Below are 19,205 nucleotides of genomic sequence, written 5' to 3' on the forward strand. Positions count from 1 at the left end.
TTCTATATATTGATAAACCAAGAGTTTTCCACTTCCTCTTAAGCATTTACTACTTTTCAATTACATAGAACAAAGCACTGAGGAGGAATTAGTAGTAAAACATACAACTTTGCACTTCTATTACTTAATTGTGACGTGAGGCCTTTACAGTACGTTCCAAGAGAGATTGTTTCGCATTCCCACAAAGGCCCAAAGGGATTCTGATTTCCTAAAAGCAATCGCTGTTAATTCTATCAGGATTTCCAGCCTCTGCTGGTAGGAACCCCATCGATTTTGGAACTATTTGCCAAGGTAACCATGAGATGTATTGTTGCTCTTCTGTAATTTGATTAAACCGCATGTAGATATATTAAGAATGCGGAGAGAACATTCATATCGAGGCTTTTAAAGAGTGCCAGGGAAAATCCTTTATAAGTAACAGACATTCATTAACACTCCTCTTATACCACAGTCCAAGTAATGAAAGTTAATTTAGAATCTCTCACATCTTTAAAGATGAATACCCAAATGCAGAACCGTGTTTTCTACCACTATGCTACTTTATACCCAGAATGGAATACTAGCTTCCATAGTCTTCTCGTTTTGGGGTAGTCCAATTGTACCAGTGATGTGCAATCATGTGCATGCGGGAGGCGGGCAGTCAGCCTGTCTCGAAAGACTCCCACTTATGTAGAAATAAACTAGATAGAAGATGAGAATAACATTTTCAACCAGGGGCAGCCTGTGGCTTTGGAGAACATCCTAGAAGATGCTGTGGCATTCTTCTTTGCCATATACTGGCAAAAGAATATAGGTAAGCTGAAAGATAGAGCTCTCATTCAAAAGCAGCCAGTCAGTACCCCAGGTTCTCGTGGCCCCCGCAGAAAAGCAAATACATTTTGTCTTTCAATTTAACTATTCCAAAGTATAATATGTCTGTTGCAATTGGATATCACGGATGTCACATCATCTTCCAGGTACCCACCTCAGGGACTCAATTACCCAAAGCCAGAAATTTCCTATACAGCTACAAGTACACAAAATATGTCAGTTTTCTATTGGATTTTAAATTGTAGGAGTTTTCTATTCTTGGCATTTTTTTCCCCTATCCCTTTCTAAAAAAAAAAATAAATAAGTTTTAGGAAAGAAAATCTTTCAAAGAGAACAGCATGAGGCACGAAAGGCCAGGTTATTTCCCCACATATGGAACCACTGGTAGTTTCTATCTTCCTGTTGTGTTTTCCTCTTCAATATTCATTTGGGATCAGCGGCAGTGTTCAAAAACAACTGTGTCCAAAATGGGAAAAGGAGGGGCAACAGGGGAAACAGAGAACAGACTTCGCTAATGGCACAGCATCCCTCCATCTCCAGGCAGCCTCCTGTTTAGGTTGTGTCAGATATGCCACAGGCACCCTATTACTTTGTAATCAGAGGATTGTTACTTGTTATTTACTATTTGGCTTGTACCCTCTGAAAAGTTTATAAGGGTTTATTAGCCTGCTGTGGAGCACGCATTCTATTTATCCTGCAGTAAATTTAATCTTCTGAAGTGCGCCACTACTGAGCAAAGAAGACAACAATGCCCGGTATTTACTGGGCCTTCAGTCCCAGCGGCAGCACACCCAACTTCTCGAATCATTTTCCTCACAATTGTTCTTGTGGGCTTTTCCTGAAGAAGGCTCACGGAGAAGCAGTTACTAGGAAACAGGAATCCAGAGCGATGGAACTGGCATGGAGCCTCAACCCTACAGTAGGCCCGGAACTGTGCGCCCTGTTGGGAACAGAAACAACACCCCCCCTACACACTGTTTCCCCCCACTTTTTTTTTTACTTTCTTCCTGACACATGCTACTGAGTATTTATAAAATTCAACTGCAGCCCTTCCTCAGGGCAGTGAAAAAGCAAATCTGGGGGGAGGCTCACCTTCTCCACACTGCTCATTGCCTGGAAGTAGATGTTGTATCCTTTGCGTGGAGCCAAAGGAGGGTTCCAAAAGCCCTGATAGGTCCTGTTGTCGCCCACTGTGAATGGGGCAGGTTCAGGAAGATTCCCTGGGGGTAGTTCCGCAGCGAAGTAGTATGGAGAACCCCCAGTCAGGGCATTTTGGTATGTAACGGGAACCTGGTAGCATTCCATGGCTCCAGCTTCTCTCTTGGTTCGGTGTGGGTGCAACTCCTCCACAACAATCTGATAGGCACTTTTTGGAAAAAGAAGAAAAAAAAAGCACACATGTAGAGACTCTGGATACTAAGATTTCTGGGGGGAAATGAGGTATTTAATATTAACATGCAACATTTAAAAGTTTGAAAGTCAGTCTTAACCCACAGCATTCTTTCTTTCCCTCCCACCCAGCTATTTTGCCATAATATAGAATTTCATGTGGATTCTCCCTTCCCCCAAACCCAACATGGTTACTAAGGAACTGGAAAAAAGTAAGAAGAATCACCGTAGAATGCTATGCATTTTTTTTTTAATGTTGAGAAATGAGTCACCTTAATAAGAAACCTGACATTAGCAAGAGACACATAATAGATTAAGTTCTTTGTCTGATATTTTTAAATGTTTAAAGTTAACATTTTATTTGAAATGATAGAGTAGAAGGCCCTGCTCCAGGGCCCAACAGAACGGGGCCTCAGGGTGGGGCCCAAAGCGGCAGTTTGTGGGGCTGTCATCACATTAGAGACAGAGTGTGCTGACAGGCTTCTCCACATCCTGACCTTGCCATGGCATCAACATGGGCTCAGAGCTACGCAGATCTAAAGCACAAGTGACATGCTGCAAAACGGGCACAGATGGACAGAAATCTGTCCTCCTCACCGAAATAGACAGCTTCCTTCTTCCGGAGCTGTTAATAATAAAATCTTACAAATTGTAGAAACAGATGGCATTTGCCCTATTAAAGCTTGAACTAAACCTTCTAATACCTTCCTTCAAAGTCTTAAAACTTTCCTACCATAGTTGTTACCTTACAGAGGAAAGAAAAAATAATGCAACTTTAAAATAAAGGTCTGCTTAATCACTAATATTTTTTTATCAATTACAAGTGAAATATTAATATTTTTTCCTTTTAAAATTTAAAATTTGTTTTTTTAATTTTAAAAGAAATGTTAATGTTTATTTATTTTTTTTGAGAGAGAGAGAGAGAGAGAGAGCAGGATAGAGAGACGGGGACAGAGGATCCAAAGCAGGTTGTGTGCTGTCAGTACAGAGCCCAAAGCAGAGCTCGAACTCTTGAACCATGAGATCACGACCTGAGCCGAAGTCGGACGCTTAAGCAACTGAGCCACTCAGGTGCCCCAATATTTTTTCTTTGTAGGATATTCTTCAGGAAAACTTTTTTTTTTAAGGTAACATACACCTGAGAAAGTTGACATTATTAATATATTTGATATGTTTTGAATGAATTTAAAATTCCCCAAAATTATGAAAAATGCATTATGGTAGGTTATATAAATTGAATATAAATAAGCTGTCTGTAGAGCTGTTTGAATCTTGAATCTCTAGGGCAAATATGCTCCTTCTATATAGGGATGACAGTCACTGAATGACTCTCCAGCAAGAATAGAATATTTTCTTTAATGAACTTCCATAAAAAGAAAGAGGTGCCTGGGGGGCTAAGTTGGTTAAGCGTCGGACTCTTGATTTCAGCTCATATGATTTCACGGTTTGTGAGCTCAAGCCCCGTGTCAGGCTTTGAGCTGACAGCATGGAGCCTGCTTGGGATTCTCCCTCTCTGCCCCTTCCTTGCTCACACTCTCTCCTTTCTCAAAAAAGAAAAAAAAAAGAAAGAGGAGGGAAAGACACAGAGAGAGTAGAGAGACAGGCAGACATACCAAGAGAGAGACAGAGAGAGAAAAAATGAATTTGCATCTATCATAATGAAAAATTAAATTTTATATCAGTTTAGATTTAGTATAAAATTCTAACTTAATATAAGCTCTGTTATACCTACAAACAGAAAACCTTCATAGAATAAAAGAAAGCTTTATAAAAGTTTTCTTTTCTTCCTAATATTTAAATTCCCATTTTCCATTAAAATATTGCCAGGAACTTGGTGGTTTGGTATTTATCTCTTTTCCTTTAAAAATAGGACAGAAAGTATAGTAATGTCAGAAATCTAGATTTGGGCAGGCAACTAAGACAGAAATCTATGTTATTTGAAATTACATGTAGTCCATCATTCTCTATACTTCTGCCAGTTTGGGTCTCTAAGCTCCTAGGAATGCTATTAACAGGATACATGCTCTCTGAGGGGTCCATGGAGCAGTCACTCGTCGGTTTTAAAATACAGGAAGTACATAAGCATAGCCCTTGGAGAGAAAAATGAATCATAGCTGACCTATGCTAAGAAAGCCTAATCATTTTTTTCCATTTATTTTCAATTTAGAATCCATATTTGTATGCATTATACGTTGTGTATACATTTATGTATCCTGTGGATACATACTTTTAGGTAGATAAATTTACACACGCACACTCCCCAAACAAGTCTAATCTCATATTCTTGCCCTACTGGGCAATAATGATAATTACCCATCTTCATTAATTATTTAACCTAATCCTTAAAAATGAACTCCTTGTTTATTATCCCTTTTCTCTACAAAAATCCAGAAAATCTAGTAAACAGTCTTAACTAATTCTGTTAGACCGACATAGGTTGTACATTCCAAATTAAGGAATTTCGTGCAAGAGGGCTTGTCTCTCCACATCTATTAGGAGCAAAGCAAACTAACGATGCTGGAGAGGATTAAAAGAAGAAAAGGTGCATTCTGGTCTTGGGGAAAGATCTCATTGAACTTGAGATGAAATCCCAAACTAAATATTACAAAGCTCATTTTTAAAAGAAATCATCTTCCCTTCATTGATCAATTTGTGTGAGCAGGCAAGAAGCAGGCACTTCTACCTTTTAACAATCTGGGTTTTTTTTTTCTCCCCTGCTATTTCTTATTTATCAATACGAATTAATTAAAGGAAGGAAAATAAAGAACGAGAAATCAAATTAGAAGTGATTTAGCTGATTACATGAAATGGGCCCAGGCTTTTCCATCCTTGTGGATGCCTAATTACCTAATGGTACTTAACTCTAGCTGGAACTAAATATTATTTGAGCTTAGTACTCTAGCAATTTAAAATATTCCAAAGCCACCTAAATAGTTTTATTCACTCTGCCCATATTTCATATTTCCCCCATTCCTTTTAATTGAAGTTTTAAAAAAATTGAAGTTTTAAAATATGTCTATAATTAAGATAAAATCAATATAGTGGCATTACGAATCTTCACTTGATGCTGAAAATATGATTTCCTTATGTTAAACAACTAAAAATGATTTCACTTCACTATAATTTAATTTGATTAGAATTGGTATGTAGTCAATTTTAGTTTTGAAGGAGGCCAAATGATGACTTTTCATCATACAATTTTCCTTCAGTTACAAGACAAAAAATAGACAAGAGGATTTTGCCATTAGCTCAAAAAGTGATTACACGATATATATGGTAGATGGTCTTCCTGGTTTAACACTTAAAATTGTTGAAGCCGAACCCCAAATTACATATAACAGCCTGCCATGTTTTTGTTTTTAACCCATTAGTAAGAAAAACTGCTGAGAATCTGGTTTTAGTTTTAGATCGTATAACTTCTTGGTGATAGCAAATAGCAAATTATACAATTGTACACACTTCTCATTTTGTATCTGAAATGTCTCCTTAAAGCTTCAGGAGAAATTTCCTCGCTCCAGTGTGGTGCTATTTCTCCTATGAACAAACTTCCAAAGATCTCATGGCCACCATTGCTCATATCGTCCTAATGGAAATATTTTGATGATCCACAGAGTAAAGGTTTAAATACCGTTTTGGTGACCATGATATTTCCTGTGCTTCATCTCTTACCTCCTTAAACATACAAGTCAGGTCCCTCGTGACTTCCCTATTTCTGTAAGAGGAACTATCAGTTTCTGAATCAACAAAGCTCTAAATCCTGGCATTAACTTTAATAAGTTCTATTTTTAACTATGTTCTACCTCCCTTGTAACATTTCTTTTCATTCCCACTGTTTCCATCAATAGGGGAGTATTTACAACATTATATTCACATTACTGGCTTAGTTTACTTCCTTCCATTTTTTTCTTCATGTATTCCAGGCACCCATCCATCCACCCACCCACCCACCCATCCACCCATCCACCCACCCATCACTCCATCCACTCAGTCTATTATTTTTTGAGTATTCTCTACATACCATGAACTGTTCATGAAGAATGCAAAAGAGAACCATTTTTCAAACTTCTGATACTTTCCTAAAACACTACTTTAGGCATTGACTACTCTTCTCTAACATTCCACTTTGTCGAAACTATGTGAAGCTCTCCCATTGTCAAAATCTATTCTACTGGGGTTAATATCTTACCACATCGATTACCTTATATCTCCACTCTTGCTCTCACTACTTCCTGATACTCATTCTCCATTTCAAACTTGAATGACCACTGTTACCAAACATACCATACATACTGTCAAAGAGCTTCCGCCTTTTTCCTTTTCTAACTTTTCTACTTCTGCTATAAAGCCTTCTCTGACTAGTTCACTTCTTAGCGTTACTCTGTCTTCTAAAGGCAATGGAGGGAACTCTGGTGGTAACTGAGGGTTGAAGTGGGGGGTTAGACATTAGGGTCAAGTGGGATGCTTTTGCAGTTTAGTCCTCAATCCACCCACAGATCACAATGACACAAATTCGTTGAGAAAAACCATCAGGGGTATCTCTCAAGAATTCTGGGTTTGAAAAAAGGCCCCAGACCACTGTCTCATAATATTTATTAATTATATTTATTTACAAGGTTAGTGTTTATCACTAACCCACTACATTAAAAATATTATCTGGTATTTAGCTACACATAATGGGAATTGTATTTTTAACTATTGTGTCCATCCATTCACTCATCAAATATGTACTGAGTGCCTATTATATGTGATGCACTATTTTAAGTGCTGAGGTTACAATGAGCACAGTAGTAAAAGTCCCTGCTGTCATGAAGCTTACATTCTAGTGCAAAATGCAAATTAACAAATTAAAAAACAAACACACGATATGTCAAGATGAGGTAAGAGCTCTAAAGAAAAATAAAGCAGGATAAGGGAAATGAGGAATCATAGGATTGAAGAGTTCTATTTTATATGTGGTTGTCTAGAGAGACTTCTGTGACAAAGTGCCCTTTAGGGAGAAGCCTGAAGGGGAAGATTCAGTTATGTGGCTGCTTTGATCAGTTACCTCCTCCTGCAAAATAAATTCCCCTAGAATTGTGGCTCAAAACAATAAGCATTTCATATTGTGCAGTTTCTGTGGGTCAGAAATTTGGGAGTGGCCTAACCAAAGAGTTCTGGCTCTGGGTGTCTTGTAAGATCACAATCAAGTTATTAGCTGGGGCAGCAGTACTTAAAGGCTGGAGAGAAGATTTCACAGAAAGGGCATACCTCCTTTCATTTTCAGATAGAAAAAAATCTACCTCCTAGGATTCTGTGGAATAAATTAAAATGACATCTATTTGATTTTACTTGGGTCCTATAGCTTGTATAAAGGGTAAAGAGATGGCAAAATAGGGCAAAAAGAGGAATTACATCTTTGCTTAAATTTCAAAGCATTTTTACTGGAGTTCAAGTAATGTCTATGTCATGGCAGCAGTTAGAAATATCAGGTGCAACTATATAATCTCTTTAAATTGTTGAGATGAAATAGAATATTCTGCAAATTAGGATAGTAGTCCTAATGTTTCAAGTTGTATATAAGTGAACAATTGACCTGGGGAGTAACTGTAATACACAATGTTTGCAATCCAACCCATACAGATTTAGTACACATATAAATGTTAATGTTAATCTGTATTTCTGTTAAGCTATCACGGAACATCAGACAATGTCTTTTCCTAATATAACTGTGGAAAATATAGTGGATTTTTTTCAGCTATTATTTAAATTCCAGTTAACATACAATGTCATACTAATTTCATGTGTACAATATAGTGATTCAACAATTCCATATAATACCCGGTGCTCATCACAAATACACTCTTTAATCCCCACACTTATTTCACCCACCCCCTTAGCCACTCCCCTCTGGTAACCATTAGTTGGTTTTCCATAGTTAAATTCTATTTCTTAGTTTCTCTCTCTCTTTCCTTTGCTCATTTGTTTTGGAAATCATATGGTATTTGTCTTTCTCTGACTGGCTTACTTTGCTTAGCATAATACTCTAACTCCATCCATGTTGTTGCAAATGACAAGATTTCATCCTTTTTATGGCAGAGTAATATTCCATTGTGTTTGTATGTGTATATATAAATATATATACCACATCTTATTTATTTATTTATTTATTTATTTATTTATTTTTAAATTTACATCCAAATCAGTTAGCATATAGTGCAACAATGATTTCAGGAGTAGATTCCTTAATGCCCCTTACCCATTTAGCCCATCCCCTCTCCCACAACACCTCCAGTAACCCTCTGTTTGTTCTCCATACTTAAGAGTCTCTTATGTTCTGTCCCCCTCCCTGTTTTTATATTATTTTTGCTTCCCTTCCCTTATGTTCATCTGTTCTGTGTCTTAAGGTCCTCATATGAGTGAAGTCATATGATATGTGTCTTTCTCTGACTAATTTCGCCTAGCATAATATCCTCTAGTTCCATCCACATAGTTGCAAATGGCAAGATTTCATTTGTTTTGATTGCCGAGTAATACTCCATTGTATATATACACCACATCTTCTTTATCCATTCATCCATCGATGGACATTTGGGGTCTTTCCATACTCAGGCTATTGCTGATAGTGCTGCTATAAACATTGGGGTGCATGTGCCCCTTCGAAACGTCATATCTGTATCCCTTGGATAAATACCTAGTAGTGCAATTGCTGGGTCGCAGGGTAGTTCTATTTTTAATATTTTGAGGAACCTCCATACTGTTTACCAGAGTGGCTGAACCAGTTTGCATTCCCACCAGCAATGCAAAAGAGATCCTTTTTCTCCGCAGCCTCACTAATATCTGTTGTCACCTGAGTTGTTAGTGTTAGCCATTCCGACAGGTGTGAGGTGATATCTCATTGTGGTTTTGATTTGTATTTCACTGATAATGAGTGATGTGGAAATTTTTTCATGTGGTAGTTGGCCATCTGGATATCTTCCTTGGCGAAGTGTCTATTCATATCTTTTGCCCATTTCTTCACTAGATCGTTTGGTTTTTGGGTGTTGGGTTTGATAAGTTCTTTATAGATTTTGGATAGTAACCCTTTATCCGATATGTTGTTTGCAAATATCTTCTCCCATTCTGTTGGTGGCCTTTTAGTTTTGCTGATTGTTTTGTTTGCTGTGCAGAAGATTTTTATTTTGATGAGGTCCCAATAGTTCGTTTTTGTTTTTGTTTCCCTTGCCTCTGGAGAAGTGGTAAGAAGTCGTTGTGGCCAAGATCAAAGAGGTTTTTGCCCGCTTTCTCCTTGAGAATTTTGATGGCTTCCTGCCTTACATTTAGGTCTTTCATCCATTTTGAGTTTATTTTTGTGTGTGGTGTAAGAAAGTGGTCCAGGTTTATTCTGTCCAGTTTTCTCAGAACCACGTGCTAAAGAGACTATCCTTATTCCATTGGATATTCTTTCCTGCTTTGCCTAAGATTAGTTGGCCAACATTTGTGGGTCCATTTCTGGGTTCTCTATTCTGTTCTATTTATCTGAGTGTCTGTTCTTGTGCCAGTACCATACTGTCTTGATGATTACAGCTTTGTAGTACAGCTTGAAGTCCGGGACTGTGATGCCTCCTGCTTTGGTTTTCTTTTTCCAGATTGCTTTGGCTATTCGGGGCCTTTACTGGTTCCATACAAATGTTAGGATTGTTTGGTCTAGGTCTGTGAAGAATGCTGCTGTTATTTTAATAGGGATTGCATTGAACATGTAGACTGCTTTGGACAGTATCGACATTTAAAGAGTATTTATTCTTCCTACCCAGGTGCATGGAATATTTTTCCATTTTTTTATGTCTTCAATTTCTTTCATAAGCTTTCTATAGTTTTCAGTGTATAGATTTTTTACCTCTTTGGTTGATTTATTCCTAGGTATTTTATGAGTTTTGATGCAATTGTAAATGGGAATAATTCCATGATTTCTCTTTCTGTTGTTTCATTGTTGGTGTATAGGAATGCAACCAATTTGTGAGCATTGATTTTATATCTTGCAACTTTGCTGAATTGATGAATCAGTTCTAGCAGTTTTTTGGTGGAATCTTTTGGGTTTTCCATATAGAGTATCATGTCATCTGAGAAGAGTGAAAGTTGACCTCCTCCTGGCCGGTTTGAATGCCTTTTATTTCTTTGTGTTGTCTGATCTCAAAGGCTAAGACTTCCAATACTACATTGAATAACAGTGGTGAGAGTGGACACCCCTGTCTTGTTCCTGACCTTAGAGGGAAAGCTCTCAGTTTTTCCCCATTGAGGATGATATTAGTGTTGGGTCTTTAATATATGGCTTTTATGATCTTGAGGTATGATCTTTCTATCCCTACTTTCTTGAGGGTTTTTATCAAGAAAGGATGCTGTATATTGTCAAATGCTTTCTCTGCATCTATTGAGAGGATCATATGGTTCTTGTCCTTACTTTTATTGATGTGATGAATCACATTGATTGTTTTGCAGATATTGAACCAGTCCTGCATCCCAGGTATAAATCCCAATTGGCGTGGTGAATAATTTTTTTAATGTATTGCTGGATCCGGTAGGCTAATATCTTGTTGAGGATTTTTGCATTCATGTTCATCAGGGAAATTGGTCTATAGTTCTCCTTTTTAATGGGGTCTCTGTCTGATTTTGGAATCAAGGTAATTCTGGCTTCACAGAAAGAGTTTGGAAGTTTTCCTTCCATTTCTAGTTTTTGGAACACCTTCAAGAGAATAGGTGTTAACTCTTCCTTAAATGTTTGACAGAATTCCCCTGGAAAGCCATCTGGCCCTGGACTCTTGTTTTTTGGGGATTTTTGATTACTAATTCGATTTCTTTATGGTTATCGTTCTGTTTAAATTTTCTATTTCTTCCTGTTTCAGTTTTGGTAGTGCATATGTTTCTAGGAATTTGTCCATTTCTTCCAGATTGCCCATTTTATTGCTGTATAATTGCTCATAATATTCTTATTATTGTTTTTAAATATTCTTATTATTGTTTTTATTTCTGTTGTGTTGGTTGTGATCTCTCCTCTTTCATTATTGATTTTATTTATTTGGGTCCTTTCCTTTTTCTTTTTAAACAAACTGGCCAGTGGTTTATCAATTTTGTTAACTCTTTCAAAGAACCAGCTTCTCGTTTCATTGGTCTGTTCTACTGTTTTTTTGGTTTCGATAGCATTAATTTTGGCTCTAATATTTATTATTTCCTGTCTTCCACTGGTCTTGGGCTTTATTTGCTGTCCTTTTTCCAGCTCCTTAAGGTGTAAAGTTAGGTTGTGTATCTGAGATCTTTCTTCCTTCTTTAGGAAGGCCTGGATTGCTATATACTTTCCTCTTATGACCGCCTTTGCTGAGTCCCAGAGGTTTTAGGTTGTGGTGTTATCAGTTTCATTGGCTTCCGTGTTCTTTTTAATTTCTTCTTTAACTTCCTGGTTAGCCCATTCATTCTTTAGTAGGATGTTCTGTAGTCTCCAAGTATTTGTTACCTTTCTAAATTTTTTTTGTGGTTGATTTCGAGTTTCATAGCATTATGGTCTGAAAAGATGCACGGTATGATCTTGATCTTTTTGTACTTGTTGAGGATGATTTGTGTCCCAGTATGTGGTCTATTCTGGAGAACGTTCCATGTGCACTGGAGAAGAATGTATATTCTGCTGCTTTAGGATGAAATGTTGTGAACATATCTGTTAAGTCCATCTTGTCCAGTGTGTCATTCCAAGCCATTGTTTCCTTGTTGATTTTTTGATTAGATGATCTGTCCATTGCTGTCAGTGGGGTGTTGAAGTCTCCTACTATTATGGTATTACTATTGATGAGTTTCTTTATGTTTGTGATTAATTGATTTTTATATTTGGGTTCTTCCACATTTGGTGCATAACTGTTTACAATTGTTAGGTCTTCTTGGTCTATAGACACCTTGATTATGATATAATGCCCTTCTGCATCCCTTGATACAGTGTTTAGTTTAAACTCTAGATTGTCTGATATAAGTATGGCTACTCTGGCTTTCTTTTGTTGACCATTACCATGATAGATGGTTCTTCATCCCCTTACGTTCAATCTGAAGGTGCCTTTAGATCTAAAGTGGGTCTCTTATAAATAGCATATAGATAGATCTTGTTTTCTTATTCATTCTGTTACACTATGTTTTTTGATAGGAGCATTTAGTCCATTGACGTTTAGAGTGAGTACTGAAACATATGAATTTATTGCCATTATGTTGCTTGTAGAGTTGGATTTTCTGGTGTTGCTCTCTGGTCCTTTCTAGTGTTTGCTGCTTTTGGTATTAATTAATTAATTAATTAATTTTCATCTTTTCTCCCCTCAGAGACTCCCCCTTAAAATTTCTTGCAGTTCTGGTTTAGTGGTCACAAACTCTAATTTTTGTTTGTCTGGGAAACTTTTTATCTCTCCTTCTGTTTTGAATGGCAGCCTTGCTGGATAAAGAATTCTTGGCTGCATATTTTTCTGATTCAGCACATTGAATATATCCTGCCACTCTTTTCTGGTCTGCCAGGTTTCTGTGGATAGGTCTGCTGCAAACCTGATCTGTCTTCCCTTGTAGGTTAAGGACTTTTTTCCCCTTGCTGCTTTCATGATTCTTTCTTTGCCTGAGTATTTTGTGAATTTGACTATGCTATGCCTTGTTGATGGTCAGTTTTTGTTGAATCTAATGGGAGTCCTCTGTGCGTCCTGGATTTTGATGTCTGTGTCTTTCCCAGGTTAGGAAAGTTTTCCACTATGATTTGCTCACATAACCCTTCTACCCCTATTTCTCTCTCTTCCTCTTCTGGGAACTCTATGATTCTGATGTTGTTCCTTTTTAATGAGTCACCGGCTTCTCTATGTCTTAAATTGTGCTCTTTTGCCTTAGTCTCCCACTTTTCTTCTGCTTCATTATTCTCCATAAGTTTGTCCTCTATATCACTGATTCTCTGTTCTGCCTCATTCATCCTTGCTACCCTGACATCCATTTGAGATTGCAGCTCAGTTATAGGATCTTTTATTTCATTCTGACTAGCTTTTACTTCTTTTATCTCCACAGAAAGGGATTCTAATCTATTTCAACTCCAGCTAGTATTCTTATTATCATGATTCTAAATTCTGGTTCAGATATCTTACTTGTAACTGTGTTGGTTAAATCCCTGGCTGTCGTTTCCTCCTGTTCTTTCTTTTGGAGTGAATTCATTCATTTTGTCATTTTGAAGGGAGAAAAGGAATTAATGAGGTAAAAAATTAAAATAAAAAAAATTAAAATGAAAAAATTAAAAACAAAACACACATACAAAAAAAAATCAAGTAAATGATGCTAGATCCTAGGTGTGTTTTGGTCTGTGTGTTGAAAGGGGCTCGATAGAGAAAAAGGGGAAAGAAAAAAAAAGGAAATCATTTGAAAATTTGAAAAAATAGATACACTTAAGTAGAATAAAATGAAATGGTGGAAGTAAAATAGAATTTGAAAAAATTTACACAAAAGTAAAAAAAAGTAGAAAAAATTAGAGAAATGTTTTTAATAAAAGAGAAGAAATGGAAAAAGGAAAAAGAAAAAAAAAAGAAAATTGAACAGATCGACTGGTGAACAGACTGAAATATGACTGAAATTACTTTGCTTTCTCCCTGAATTCAAACTATGAAGTGCTTTATAGTCCATAAACTAAGCAGGTGGAGAGATTCATGTTCCTGAAGAGTGAGATTGGCCCAGTTGAGCGGGGCTTAGAGTAATGGCTCCGTTCTCCACTGGATGGTGCTGCTTAGCATACTGGGGTAGATTGTTGTGGCGCTTGTAGGTGCCAATGCACATGCACAGGAGTGGTGATAATGGCGTCACCCAGCTACCCAGTCTCTAGTATAGGAACTTTGTTCTCCCCAATCAGCAATTGCACACCTGTCCTTTGTCTTTGGCTTCTGTCCACTCCCCACTTTTACACAGTCCATGACCAAGCCCCAGGCTGTAACTCCCTCCTGAGTTTTATGTCAGATGTGGCTGTTTTACCCGACCCCTTATTTCTGAGGAACTGAGGCTTTGACCCATTTTGCCCCTCTGTGGGAGGGTCTCACCAAGCAATGGCTGGGTGCCAGCTGGACCCAGGAATGTTTACGGGACAGTGCTGCTGCCGATGCCCAGAGACTGCGTCTGAGTGTCAGCCCATCCCAGAAAAAGTTCATGAGATCATGTAGCAGCAGCCTTTCAGAGGTTATGGAAAATCACAACACACATCTGGCACAGGCTTCACCCCCAGGGGCCTTGTTTTAGCACCAGTGAATGTGCTTGTTCTCCCGGGTCCACTGGGGCCTTTGCCTTTGGGGGAGCCACACAGCCTCTACCAGGTGTCCTCCCAGCAGGGGAACCGCCTCTCCCATGTGGCCCAAAGACGCGCAGACTTCACTCTGCTTCTGGAGATTTGCCCTTTTCACCAGAGCACTGCCAGGTATTGAGCTGCGGAGTTTCAGACTCTGCACTCCCGCTGTTTATAGAGTCTAAATGGAATTTAAACCCTGTCCTTTCTCTTTTCTCCCTTTTTAATTTAGTCCCTGTGGCTGTTTCCACTTTTCCACTTTCTCTCCAGCTGCTATGTGGGGGGGGGGGGGGGGAGGGTGTTCTTTTCCCGTATTCTCCCTCCAACCCTCCACCCTGTCTCCATCCTCTCTCCCCATGCAAAAATGGCGCCCTCACCTCCATGGCTTCTCTCTCTCCCAGTTCAACTCTCTGCACCATGTACCTGCAGAATTCTGTGGTTCATGTTGTGAAGATTGTTGTGTTAATTCTCAGATCAGTTTTCCAGGTGTGCAGGATGGTTTAGTGTTGATCTGGCTGTATTTCATGGACGTGAGACACAAAAAAACTTCCATGCTGTTCCGCCATCTTGGCTCCTCCCTACCACATCTTTTTTTAATACCACATTTTCTTTATCCATTTATGAGTCAATGGACACTTGGGCAATTTCCATAGTTTGGCTACTACAGACAATGCTGCTATAAACATTGGCTGCATGTATTCTTTTGAGTTAGTATTTCTGTATTTTTTGGGTAAATACTACTATTGCAATTGCTGAATCATAGGGTAATTCCATTTTTACCTTTCTGAGGACCTCCATACTGTTTTGCAGAGTGGATGCAACAAAATGGTGATTTTGACTATATTTCATGACTATCTTCTAATTACCTAATTAAGAATACATTGTAGTTAATGTTTTTAAAATGAAAAATTAGGTTTGGGGAGACTGGGTGGCTCAGTCAGTTAAACATCAGACTCTTGATTTTGGCTCAGGTAGAGATCTCAGGGTCATGAGATTGAGCCTTGAGCCGGGCTCAACGCTGGGTGTAGAACCTGCTTAAGATTCTCTATCCCTCTGCCCTTCCCCTGTTGTGTGCACACGCATGCACACATATACTCTCTTTCTCAAGAAACAATAAATTAAAATGAAAAATTAGGTTTTACCTACAAAATAAATATTTAGTTACCCTAGAATAGGTAGATTCCTACCAGCTTAAAATAGCTTATATTTGGAAAATGCTGCATTTAATTACACATTCATTTATTACATCTTACAATAAGCTGAGTTCATCACTGAAGAACTCTTCCCTGTGTTTTTGTAATATGTTGCTGCAATGTTCATTATTTGAAAACACAGCTACATTGGGTCAATCTTTTAATAAGTGGGACATTCTATGCATTATAATTTATAATTATATCATTCAGGCTACAATTTGAATCCATTCATCAAGAATAGAAAATGTTTTAGAAAAAAAAGAGAAAACAAATTATGCATTCTAGGGAGTTGGTTCCAAATGTGGGTAATATTTATTCTGCCAATCATACTAATGATTGTCAAGTGATGCCAGTTTTAGGGATAGATCTTAAAAAGTCGATAAGGAGATTCAAAGGTGTAGGTAAGTCAGATGGCAACTTTCAGACTTTAGAATAATTATATATTCAGAAATAATTTTGTCAAAAAACCATCAGAATTGCACTGCACATGTTGACATTAGTGTATAGACACAGTCTTAAGGATAACAGAAGAACAAAGTGGTTGGTGATACTGAGTGCTGCATTATTTAGAACAGGATTTTTCACTGGGGTGGACATTATTTGTTCTGTATATCTCAACTTTAGAAAGAAATGCAAAAATTATATAACAAATATTGTAATTTTTCTTTGTGTGTGTATGTTACAGAGAGAGAGAGAGAGAGAGAGAGAGAGAGAGAGAATCGTAAAATCGTAAGCCATCTCCATGCCCAGCGTGGAGCCTGATACAAGGCTCGATCTCATGTCCCTGAGATCATGACCTGAGCCAAAGTCAAGCATTGGGTACTGAACCAACTGAGTCACCCAGGCACCCCTTTAATTTCTAATACACAAAAGAACTCATTCCGAAGAGAGAACATGCCTTCTTTTTCATTTGGGGTAGCAATCAAATACAACAAATGAAAACATTTGTTATTACTTAATATTACCTCAAAAAATACCTTGAATTCTTGGATGACTTTTTGCTCTACTACCACTTGTAAAATAAAAACTACTCTCATCTCTCACCTAGTCTCCATTCCTTTCTCTGCGCATCAAAGCTTTATATCTCCTATGTGTGTAAAACTGTGTGTAAGTATCACATACATTTCCATCACTTCTATCTTAATTAATGTGGTCCGATAGCACTTCCCACTGGGACCCTTTTGCTTTCAGTCTGGTCTATTCCCAGTCCATTCCCTATGTTTCTACCAGAGTGATCTTTCCAAGAACATAACATTGCTCATCACAATTTGTGCTTACAGTCCTTCTGTGGCCACCTTCAGTTTTTGGACTGGCACTAAACAGCTTCTCCCTCTGGCCCCTGCTTATTTCTCCAACCTCTCTTTTCCCACACACCCTTCCCTCTCAAGGATCTGAGCTACTTGCAGTTCTGGAATGCACCACATTATATCACATATCCAATCATTTGCTTTGTAAATTTTCAAGAAGACCATTGGCCCTTCTCTTCTCAGCAACCTCTCCCCTCTGGTCAAAAGTGACCCTTGGCTGAGCCCATTCTTCAAAACTCTGCTCCAGTACCACCTTTTCTAACTGCTGTCATTTCACTTATCATATTGTGTTGTCATCATTCATTGCTTTATGAGTCTGTCATCCCCCGTGGAGGACACACACTAAATTGCCTTAGGTGGATTTCTATTCCAATTATCCATCAGCCGCTGGTGCATATTGAATGTTATTGGAATCAATAAATTTATAAAAACCATTTGTAACGTTAGCTTTCTTGATAACACTAAACTAAACTACATGTACAAACTCTATATAACAAGGTGCTATGATAGAGGCTTTAGGAATTGGAGTCTGTTTGACATTACGAAGACCAGAGCAGAACAACTCAGATATTTCCACTGGAGTTGGGGCAACTGGATGGGAAAATGCAGTCTGGCACAGGCTAGTAATATGGTAAAGTAGGGAAAGATAGAACCTAGTGTTTAGGGGCTGATTTATGAGAAAAAACTAATGGACGGATGCTCTCGGGAGGTTTAGCTAGGTGGTAAATAGGTCTGGCTTTTATTAGGAGGGGAGAAGATGGCCATATACAGAGTGTAATGGCAACAAGCATTAGCATATAAGGAATTCTAATAGCCTGACATAAATAAAGAATCTGGCAGAAGAGTCAAATACTTTAAAGAATCCAATCAAAGACTTGACGTCCTAGACATAAATACAGTGCTATGAAAATTGATTACATCAATTTGGGTCCTCATTTTCAAAGACATTAAAGCACTGGGCAAGATATACCTTGAGATAAGGTTCCAGTTACTGGTAGCAATATCAAAGGTAAGAATGTGGTCAGAGGAAAGAAGACAGAATCATCTGGGAAGATTCAAAAAGCAAAGGAACCAGGGTTCTTCTGAGGCCAAATTGCAGACTAGCCAGTCTGGTCCTGCCACCTGATCCCCACCTATCGGTGTTCCCAGATAGCTGGACAAGTCATTAAAAAAAAAAAAAAAACATGGACACAGTGGGGTCAGAATATTAGTGGGGAAACAGATTTTTTTTTTCCTGCCAGTAACATTCTTTTAATATAGTTGTTATTTGTTTATATATCATTTAATTATTTCTTCTTATAGTATTCTTATTGTAAATTATTTTTTTTGAGTATTAATCTCCTATCCTGTAAAAGTTGTAGTTTTCAGCCACTGGGCTCAATTCCAGAAAAGGAGAAATGGCTTCCCAACAAACACAAAGAGGTACATTTCTGTGTCAGAGAAAGAGGATACAGGATTATCGAAGATGATTTTGCATAAACCCTAGTTTAGACTACATGAATTTTTGTAAATTAGAAATTTTGTAATAATGTAAATAAAGTAAAAGAAATGTTTTTGCTTTCCAAGCATGTTTTTTATAACATACTTACAAATTCAACAAAATTCCTTAACACCAATTATGACCAAAGGATTTACAAGGCTGCAGACTCCTTTGATTGTTTATGATGAAACTGGGCACAGGCTGTGTGTTCTGTTGGGACCATTGTGTCTTTGATTTACAAATAATGTTTGGCACAGTGCCAGGCACATAATACATGGTCAGTTAATGTTTGTGTAATAAATTGATTAAATGAAGAGAGAGCTAATGAAAGTTACATTATGTAGCCTGGTGAGGCAATAATAATTACACACGGTGTGTGCAACTTACATTAAGTAAGGCTGAATTCACTCAAATATCTAACTCTTCAAAGATAAATGCAAGTACCCGGTAGCTCATTTAAACAACAGTAACAGAACTGAACACCTAGAAAGTAAATTTTATCACAGGTAGGGACATGTGAATGACCCTGATTACTTGTCAATAGAAAAAGATGTTGAATGCAGGCATTTTCTCTTTCTCTTCTGGATCAGCAATCAAACTCATTCACAGATCATTGATTCATGAATAGCACTATATACGTACTTTACATTTTCAAGTAGCCCGTGTTTCTCAAGTGTTTACATGACAAGTGTATTCAGTCATCTCTCCTATTCTCAGGCATGGTTTTCTCATGATTTTTAGCAAGACAAAAAAAC

General features: G+C 37.8%; 1 protein-coding gene across 3 annotated transcripts in view; it reads right to left on the reverse strand.

The window, feature by feature from the left end:
- The window catches only part of PTPRK (protein tyrosine phosphatase receptor type K), a 558,193-nt gene that overhangs the window by 95,110 nt on the left and 443,878 nt on the right, over window positions 1-19,205 (reverse strand). For all 3 annotated transcript variants that reach the window (XM_042939789.1, XM_042939788.1, XM_042939790.1), the window contains exon 12: window positions 1,903-2,176. In XM_042939789.1, the coding sequence (XP_042795723.1) occupies window positions 1,903-2,176 (274 nt within the window). The remainder of the gene's footprint in view (window positions 1-1,902; window positions 2,177-19,205) is intronic.

Source organism: Panthera leo, chromosome B2 (assembly GCF_018350215.1).
Source record: "Panthera leo isolate Ple1 chromosome B2, P.leo_Ple1_pat1.1, whole genome shotgun sequence".
In the NCBI taxonomy this organism is placed as follows: domain Eukaryota; kingdom Metazoa; phylum Chordata; class Mammalia; order Carnivora; family Felidae; genus Panthera; species Panthera leo.